The sequence below is a fragment of the Colobus angolensis genome, unplaced genomic scaffold (assembly GCF_000951035.1).
Source record: "Colobus angolensis palliatus isolate OR3802 unplaced genomic scaffold, Cang.pa_1.0 Scaffold215, whole genome shotgun sequence".
In the NCBI taxonomy this organism is placed as follows: Eukaryota; Metazoa; Chordata; class Mammalia; order Primates; family Cercopithecidae; genus Colobus; species Colobus angolensis.
Window position 1 is genome coordinate 4,072,729 of NW_012115322.1, and position 10,381 is coordinate 4,083,109.

Genomic DNA, 10,381 nt, shown 5'->3' on the forward strand with positions numbered 1-10,381 from the left:
CTCCTTTTTCTGACTTAAATCCCTGTAAAACATTATTTTTCAAGTGTAAAATTCAAAGTATCAGAAGAGAGCACGTGTGAAGACTGACCTGGCAGCAATAGGGAGCTGTGCACGCAGCCTTCACCCCTCCCTCCCCGTCCTCCTGTCAAGAGTTTTCTTGATGGATTGGGAGGAAGTTAGCATGAGCTGGAGCTGTAATTCACTCTGAATCCAACTATCTAACTCTATCTCCATATATAGGATTGTTCGAGTCTTTTCCGCACATATGAGCAACAAAGCAATAGAGCTTTAGAAAAAAATTCCATTTTCTGGCAACTGCCCCACTCCATCTATCTGTTCCTTAAGCAAGCAGGCAGAACAAATCTCTGTGAGGCTCAAGAGCCAACAGAGCCTCCAGATTCGAAGAAAGACCAGTCATTGATTACGGCCCACAAGATGTCACTAGTAGATTGTGGTGAACATTTGTTGCTTTTCAGCCACTCGACACCCATTCTTATAAAATAGCACCTCAACTTCCTTTTAAGGAATTAGCCCCCTCAACTGTGTGCAGTCTTCATCAAACAATTGATCAAAGTGCCCTGCCCTTCCCCAGCCAAGGCACACCAGCAAGCACAGTATTCCCACTTCTATTCTGGGCCTCTGCTTCTCCAACATAATCACATAGAGAAGGGAAAAAGCATTAATTCCAGGTGTGGCCACTTAAGAGACCTGCCTGTCTCTGCTGCCTGCTGCCTGCATCCCTGAAGCAGCCCCAGCCTACACTTGTCGGAGCCTGTTGCCTCTGCTATCCTTTGGAGTCTGCGAATCATTCGTATCCTTCTAACGCATTCTCTTTTGGCTTTAGCCAGGCAGTGTCAATTCCTGTCGCTTGCAACCCAAGGATCCTAACTAGCACCCTGGGGAACGGAACCAGGCCAGTGGGTGGCTCTCCTTAGCCCCATGCACATGCCCGGAGTTATCCTGCCTCCATGGCAATGTCAGAAAGGAATTAAAGCCTAGTGTAGTGTATGTGATATGAGTCACAGGCCTTCTGCTGAGAATCAAGGTTCAACAGTGCCCAGAGGAGAAAACTGCTCAGCCTACATTCTGAAGTGGCCCCTGTCTTAGCTGCAGCTGCTATAAGAAAAGTACCACAGACTGGGTGGCTTATACAGAATTTATTTCTTACAGTTTTGGAGGCTAGAAGTCCGAGATCAGAGTGCCAGCATGGTTGGGCCCTCCTGGTGAGGGCCCTCTTCTGGGTTTGCAGATGGCATCTCATTATAGTCTTACATAGTAGAGACCAGAGGGAAGGAAGCTCTCTCAGAACTCACAGGACACTAATCCCATTCATGAGGGTCTATCCTCAGAACCCTATCACCTCCTAAAGGCCCCACCTCCTACTATCACCACCTTAGGGATCAAGATTTCAACATATGAATTTGGGTGGACACAAAACATTCCATCTATAGCACCCATTGAGCTACAAAGGGTTGAAAATTGGTACAGGTGGGGGTGTGGGGGAGGGTGAGACCAACCTCTAGGCATATAATAGACAATGCAGTATTTCACCAATTTTGAATGATTTAGGGCAGGGCGTGCCCTGTCCTGTGGCACAGTACCATCACTGCCAACTGGATCAAACTTACCTATTTTCACTTATCTCCATTAACTGCCTGCACCTGATCTGTAGTTGATTTCCTACTCCTTTGTATTGCTACTTCATTCTATGTAACAACAGCAAGTAGGAAAAAGCACAAGCATGTGCGCGCATGTGCACACACACACGCACACACACTTTGCTACACATACTCCTTCCTTGCTCTCCAGCAGCTGATGTATAGCAGCCAAACTCTTAAATTATAAATACCATGCAAAGAAAGAAACCTTTTTCCTGGGGAGAGTGCACACAATTGACAAGGCCTCTTTAACTCGTTGAGACCGCAATGTGGAAATATCAATACCCAGGAAATGTTGAGGGGAACTAAGTAGCCACCTCCTACAAGTTTAGAACCAATGTGTGTGTTGAGTTTCAAAGGAAAGTTGGCAATATCCTGCCACTCTGGTTTCAGTGAAGGGCACTGATGCTTTTTTACTCCACATCTCAAAAGCCCAGCTCTCACGTTTACACACACCAGCCATGCCCTCATTATCTTCTGCTCTGAAGAATTAGGACATGTGGGGACACCATGGAAGGGCTTCCAGTGCCCCCTTTTTTTTTTGGCGTGATATTTATTACACCCATCTACCTGGCTCTGCACACAAATCAGCTTGATGAGCAGGCTGTGCAGACAACAGAAAGAGAATGAACTTTAGAGTCAGGCCCACTCAGTTCAGATCACAGCTTTACCAGAGACTGATCCACTTGGGGACATTTTTGGGCCTGTCATTCATGGTCACATTGGCTACTTGAGGACTAAATGCCCAGACTCAGACCATAACAAAAAGCCTGGCTTGGTCTGTTGTCCCTATGACACCCACTGGCACATCACTTGAGATGCAGAGTTACTCTTTGAGGTACATCTGCCCCCTCCATGGGACAAAGGACCTCTCCCCACCTCCTCACTGCCCCTCACTACTCTCCTTCTTGCCTGAAACTTACATCACTAGAGTCAGTTCTCTATATTTAAGAACTTTGCCCCCAGAAAAATCACCTTTAAATACAAATGTTAGCTGGGGAGGAAAGGAGAGCTCTGTGGAATCCCTCCAATTCCCTTCTCCCATCACAACCAGTGGTGACGTGGCAATGGGGGTGTTGGGAGCCTCTCAGACTCTCTCTGTCTTTTCTTCTTTCTCTGTAGTCTAAAGGGCCCTCACATCTACCTATGCCTTCAATTACTACCAAAAGATTGATGACTCCAACTCAAGCAGATCCTCAGAGCTCCAGACCCTCAGACCTAAATTCTTATCTGAATAATGTTCCCCTGGATGTTCCACGGGAACCCCAAACTCCCTCCTCCCTCACCCTTGGTTCTCCTCCAGCATCCCCAATCTTAGGGAATGGTCTCACCCTCCATCCAACTCGGCAAGCCGGAAAACTCACAGCTGTTATTGAAACGTCCCTCTCCCATAGCCAGCTCCTCACCACACCCAGCTAATTTCTCCTCCTAAATACCTCCCAGGTTCATCCATTTCTCTCCCTTCCTACTGCCCTCTCACTTCAATACCATCACCTCATCCCTGGAAGACCACCCCAGCTCCCAGCCCTCCTCTCTGACCTGTAGTCCACTCTCCAATACAGCCGATGGAGCTTCAAAAATTTGAAGGTATGACCCGCAGCTTAACACCCTTGACCAAAATCCTGAACACGGGAGAGCTCCGCCTATTACTCCAGCCCATCTTAGGCCAGTGCTCCCCGCTGGCCTATGTCCTCCATTCTCGGAGCCCCCACCTCACCTCATATCCCCTATTTTGCCCAGCTAACTGCTGCTTCTCTCAGATACTAATCTCCATATTGCATACTCAGGGAACCGTTCTTCACTGGCTTCTCAGTCAAGGTCAGGGCACCCTGTTGTATAACTCTTGACACCTGTGCTTTCCGTTCTTGGTATGCAGCATGGACGACCATCATACATTTATTGATGAGGACTGGCATTTACCTCCCTCCTAGCTCAGACCGTCCTGAGGGCAGAGACCACATCTGACTGCCCACCCTTTAATCTCCAGCACCTGCATTAAGCATGTGTTTGCTTCACATACATTTATTGGAGGTCTACTCTGTGCCAGAGTATATCATCATACATTATTTTTCCCAAATTATGTAACTTAAGGGCTCGTGTAGGATCTCATCCAAGAGGGCACCGAAAACAGCACATTTCTTTCTTTTTTTGAGATGGAGTTTTGCTCTTTTTGCCCAGGCTGGAGTACAATGGCATGATCTTGGCTCACTGCAACCTCCACCTTTGGGGTTCAAGCGATTTTCCTGCCTCAGCCTCCCAAGTAGCTGGGATTACAGGTATGCACCACCATGCCTGGCTAATTTTGTATTTTTTAGTGGAGACAGGGTTTCTCCATGTTGGCCAGATTGATCTCAAACTCCCGACCTCAGTTGATCTGCCCGCCTCAGCCTCCCAAAGAGCTGGGAGAAAACAGTACATTTCTAAGGAGATTTGCAAGGTGTTTGAAGATTGACAGTTAAAATGATGTCCAGGTAAAGAGGCCAAAAACAGGACTGAGTGCCCAAAAGATGCTAGGCATGACGGTGAGTCAGGCAAACAGGGCAGTGGGCAGATCCCAGAGGATGGCATTTGATGAGGGATGGAGAACTGCAAGGTTAAAATTTGGCAAGAGATGGAAAAGGATGGGAGAAAAAAGGTTCATTGCCCACCTGTAATGTTTCTAAAGCCAGCACCCCCAATCCTTTACCAAAAGGCTTTACTAAATGTCCTGGTCACCCAACAGAGAACTGACCTGGAGGATTCCCAAAATAAAACTTCATATGGCTACTCCCCACCTTGCCAACTACTGCTCCCGACTCTCCCATTCCTGCCAAATTGCAAGGAATCATCCACCAGCCTCAGGTGCTGAATTATTCAATTATTCTAGCAGCTTTCCAAACACGTGTGCTGCTAGAAAATCTTTCAAAAGTAAAAGAATCATGTTATTTAGGCTACTAGGTCATTTTTGAAACCTGTCTTGAATTCTCGTTTGCCATGTAATTGTTTTTCTGTTAAAAAATAGCTCATTGACACCTCACCCTTACTAGCAAAAAGCAGTGGCAAACATGTAATCACAAGACAATCTGCTGCAGTTACAAACAGTCAGTGTTACCTCCGGATCCTGCACAACAGCCCCCAGGCTCCTACCCTTACCCAAAGCTGAGGTATTGCTGCAGCACCTAAAATATTGAGTACAGCAGCAGAGGACCTGAAGAACCACTTCCAACTATCCGCCATTCCCCTACACACACACCAACCTGCCTTATTTTAGTTAAAAAGAAAAAAAAAATTAAAAAGCCTTCTACCTTCTAACCTACGTCACAATGCTAAAATCACTAAAATAATCTGTCTGCACTTAGATCTGGAAACCCCTCTTAACACCTCACCCACAACCCACCCACCCACTGCATGTCAGCTCTCTGAGATATTTTCTCCCAGTAGAACAAACCAAAGAGAATGTTTTGGGGAAGAAGGAAAACGAGTCACGAACCAAGCCTTTAAGACTCCATTTTAGCACAGGGCTCCTTCAAGAGCCCTATATTTCTGGCATGAAGATGAGTTCGGTCAAAAAATGCAAGTATTTGCCAGAGGTAGACTTTTAACCACAAACCAGTGATAAAACTCACATAGGAAAGAATGATAGTTTTCATTTAAGTCAAAAGCAGTCTGAGCCACTAAGTGTCAGGCACTTTCCTCTAACCTACAAATAGGGGTACCAGCAAGTTATTACAATATTGGATAGAGGGCATCTCATTGGAAGCAGATTAAGGCAGTCTTGCAGATAATCACTGGTCCACACTAACAACGAATGCTAGCCAAGTGACGGGATGGGGATGGTACCTGTGTTAGGGACTAAGAAAATCTCTGCTTGTTCATACAGGTTGGTGCCAGGAGGAATCAAGCTGTACCATTGTCCCAGCTTTCCCAAGTGCCTCCCAGGATGCCAACAGTCACAAGAAAAAGAAAGTACACACTCAGCCACGCATGGTGGCTCACATCTATAATCCCAGCACTTTGGGAGGTCGAGGTGGGTGGATCACTTGAGGTCAGGAGTTCAAGACTAGCCTGACTAACATGGTAAAACCTCATCTATACTAAAAAAAAAAATTACAAAAATTAGCCAGGTGTGGTGGTGCGTGCCTGTAATCCCAGCTACTCGGGAGGCTGAGGCAGGAGAATGGTTTGAACCCTGGAGGTGGAGGTTGCAGTGAGCCGAGATCACACCACTGCACTCTAGCCTGAGTGACAGAGCAAGACTCTGTCTGAAAAAAAATAAAAATAAAAAAAAAGCACACACTCATGCCTCACTCTTCCTCTTTACTTTTCCTTACCATTCCTCCACCTGTTCAGCTCCATCTCCAGATGCTGGATAACATTCTTCAAAGTCTTGTTTTTCTCTTTTTCTTTTTCATATTTCTTCTTCCATTCTTCTGCTGTCAGTTCTAGGTTCACAGAGACTGTATTCTTGATGGTCTTAGCTCTGGGATTAAAAACATAAGGGGACAATTCAGCTCATTATTAGCATTAGCTAAATCAATATGATTAAGCCCGGGATTCCTCATGTCAAAAGACTGGAGATAGGGAAGCAGAAAGGATCCTGTGGCTTTCACCAACCATCCTCCTAACTGGACTAATGGCACCACTATCCCTTGAGGCTTCAAGATCATCCTTTCCTTTTCTCCTTCACATCCCACCGGTCTCTAAATCTAATGGACGTTTATTTGAATTGTCTCAGAGTTTCCTCTTTCCCTCTTCCCTCTGCTACTGTCTTAGTCTGTGTCCTCAGCCATCCTTATGGTTATAGTCTTTTTCAAATGTTCAGTACCCTCCTTTAAGCCCCCTGAATACCATCACCAGATTTACCTTCCTAAGTTGAGGTTCTTTTCAGTTCAATTAACATTTATGAATTTGAGGTACACCAAGACAGATGGACGAGGTCTCTGGCCTCTTGGAGCTTGGAGTTTCTTATACCAATGATATACAGACAGAAATAATAGAATCAATTATTTCTCTTCTTCACCTGTGGTACCCAGAACCACCCCTGATGTATTTAACACATCAACATATGCCTCATGGGTCAGGTGGGTCCTGCAGCCAGGTGACACTATGGCTCCCTGCTGAGCCATCACAGCCCATCATCACCATGTGGTGAGGAGGCCCCACGGTATTCAGATCATCACATTTTCCAAGAAAAATCAGAAACTGTTTTTTCTTTAATTTGTGTCTCCCAGTTTTAAACTATTTATAAAAACAATGTGTGGGACAAACAAACACGCCTAATGGCCACCATTTTGCCACTTCCAGTACAGGAGATGATGCGATCTCCTGGGGCACATGGCCTGGGGGGTTGTGATGCCACAGGGATGCTACCTGGAGAGTAACCCAAAGGGGCTACTGTAGACAGCAAATCAGTAGCTGCACCAGGTGATACCAAAAACAAAAGCCACGGCTCACCTCAGCATGCACAGAAACGAACACCTAAGTAGCCTTGTCCAATTGAAAAGGGAACTCCACTTAGGCTCGCTTTTTAAGAAGCTAAAGCTTCATTAAAAACTATGTGATATCCTGTTTTATTTGCTATTGACTTTTTCATTTGGAACTTCCAACAGTTATTACACCGTCATATTTGCCAGCACAATCTGATTTGTGATTCGGGTTAATTACCATTGTCAGCAAATGACATCCTGATTTCTATTTCAGTGCAAGAAATTCAGCAGTCCTCACCAGCACTACAGATGTCATTCCAAAAATTCATTGCTAAAGCAGACAACTAAATAACCCAACTGTCAAAAGAGGAGTTTAACAACTTCAATGTAAGACTCCATTTAAGAATTAGGATAACTCTCTCTTGTTCACTGTAGCTTGAGGCTGAGGTCCCCAGAAGTGCTTTGAGCCTAATTTTTCAAATAGCAGCAATTTTATTATTATTTTAAAGTCATAAAGTCTGTTCCTATTTGACACTCTCACCTCTCCTACTGACATCCTCAGGCAGTGCTGTGGATATTTCTCCGATGCAAGCACAAACACCACAAGCATCTATTATCAACTTAGTAAGGCAAAAAGTGAAAAATAACTCATGGCTAAAATGCTTATGGACCCTTAAGGGCACACTTCAAGGCTACTAATCTTACTTTCTAAATCATAAAGAGTCCCTTGATAATTTCACATGATACCAGAAAGAGAAAGCTAAAGCCTCTATGCTGTACTCAGGCAGGTTTAGCCAGAGACACATTTTGTGAGCAGACTCAGCAAGGTTATCACCATTGGTGTAACTGGTCCTCATTCTCAAAGTACCTTTTAATATTGCCTAGAAAATCACCACTTCTGTAGTAATCAGGGTCCTGGCAGGAAACAGACGACCTGCTCAAATTGCATGATTTGGAGAGTGCTTAACAAAGGTTTGGGAAGGTGTTGGGAAATAACGAGGGTTAATATGGTACCCACATTAGGTTTGGGGGAGCCATTACTACCCTTAAGCTGAAGGGGAGCCAGAGAGAGAAGGCTAGAAGGAAAAGATTGCCTGGTAGGTATGAATTGTAACCGCCATTGGTAGGGACACAGCTAACCCAAAATGATCTGGCAGGGAGGAAGCCAGGAAATAAATACTTGAACCTCACGCTCTTCTCTCCTTCTGATGGCCTGCCTGTGTTCCTTCCCACTGGCTTAACATAACTGGAAGCCAGAGGAAAAGGAGCCCATTGCATGAGTCCAAACCAGTCACCCTCCTAAGTCACAGAGCAGGGCAGAGATGGCACAGAAAAGATCCAGAGGAGTAGCTAAAGATGCGCAACCCAACTTCCATTTAGAACTCAAATAAATAACAGTGGGAATCCGTGGCTCACGCTGGAGCCCGAGACTTCATTCAGCCCAAATGGGGCAAGTGGGGCCTTTACATCCACTAAAGGTAGAATATGAAAAAATCAGCTTACACTGAGAAAGAAAGATGTTAATTCTCCTAAAATTGTTCTAGAGAATTAAAGTAATCCCCACCTTCCCCCAAGAAAACCCTAAGGGGCTTCTGTATGTGTTATACAAATTGGCTAGCTGATTCTGAAATTTATAATAGAAATGAAAAAAAAAAACAAGAATAGCAAGGTCAGTTCTGAAGATCAAAGTCAGAGGATTGAATACCAACACTTTCCTATAAAGTAAAACTGAACAAATTGTCAGAAACGTTGGAATAAAAACAGAATAAACTGTCCAGAAACAGGCACTCAGAGGACAGTCATCTGACTTATGACAAAAGTGCCCATAAAGAAGAGTAGAAAGGGCAGTCCTTTCAATACATGGTACTGAGGGGAAGCGGAACTTTATCCCACCCCACCCCCAATACCATGTAAAAAATTCTGTTCCAGAGAGATCCCAGACATAAATGTGAAAAGTAAAACCATAAAGCTTCTAGAGAAAATATAGGACAGTATATTCAAGACCTTGGTGTAGGCAAAGTTTTTTTTTTTTTTTTTTTTGAGACAGAGTCTCACTCTGCTGCCCAGGCTGGAGTGCAGTGGCACAATCTCGGCTCACTGCAATCTCTGCCTCCCGGGTTCAAGCGATTCTCCTGTCTCAGCCTCCAAAGTAGCTGGGATTACAGGTGCATGCCACCATGCCTGGCTAATTTTTGTATTTTTAGTAGTGATGGGATTTTGCCATGTTGGCCAGGATGATCTCAAACTCCTGACCTCAGGTGATCCGCCTGCCTCAGCCTCCCAAAGCCCTGGGATTGCAGGCATGAGCCACCGTGCCTGGCCAAAGATTTCTTAAATAGAACATAAAAGAAAAAATAAATGTGACTTCTTTAAAATTAAAAACCTGTCTTCATTAGAAGTCACAATTAAGAGAGTTAAAAGGCAAGTTACAAGGTGGGAGAAGATATATAAAATACATATACCTGACAAAGGACTTACCCAAAATAACTCTTTTAAATCAATAAGAAAAAATTGGGCAAAGACTTGCAACAGGCACTTTATTAAAAAAGTGCCAGTAAAACATCTCCTAAAAAGGTGTTTAACATTATTAGCCTAATAATGGCTAAATTAAAACTACAATGAGATACCTTAACACACCCAATAGAATGGCTAAAATATTTGAAACCGATAATGCCAACGGTTGCTGAGAATGAGCAATGACTGTAACAGTCAACTGCTGCTGGAGAGAGTGTGAATTATTACTGTCGTTCTGGAAAAATCTTTAGTAGTATCTACTAAAGTAGAATATTTCACACCTTATGACCCGCTCCCACCTAACAGAAATGAGGACATATATTCACCCAAAGGCATGACAACCAATGTCGTAGTAACTTTATTTATAATCACCCCAAAATGAAAATAATCCAAATATTCATCAACAGTAGAATGGATACATATAAGCCATATTCATACAACAGAATACTATATAACTGTGAAAAATAAACTACTACTATACCTAACAATGTAGATGAAGTTCACACATAAAACACTGCATGAAAGAAGCCAGATACAAAACAGTACTGCGTGATTTCACTTTTATATGGTTCAAAGACAGGCAATAGTAATCTATGCTGATGGAAGTTAGGGTGGCAATTACCCTTAAGAGTTCGGTATTGACTGAGAGGGTCCAAGAGAGAGGCTTCCAAGATGCTGGGTGGTGGTCACATGTGCATATATATTTGTAAAAATAAAATCAGTTATACACTTAAGTTTATGCATTTTACTATATTATATTCAATAAAAATTGAGTTAAGAAAAATAAACTGGGCCGGGCGCGGT

The 10,381-nt window shown here is 43.9% G+C and overlaps 1 protein-coding gene across 1 annotated transcript in view; it reads right to left on the reverse strand.

Annotated features, from left to right (window-relative positions):
• KIF5C (kinesin family member 5C) overlaps positions 1–10,381 on the reverse strand; it is a 156,005-nt gene that overhangs the window by 60,213 nt on the left and 85,411 nt on the right. Inside the window, exon 11 of the mRNA XM_011943067.1 lies at positions 5,969–6,117. Within this exon, the coding sequence (XP_011798457.1) occupies positions 5,969–6,117 (149 nt within the window). The remainder of the gene's footprint in view (positions 1–5,968; positions 6,118–10,381) is intronic.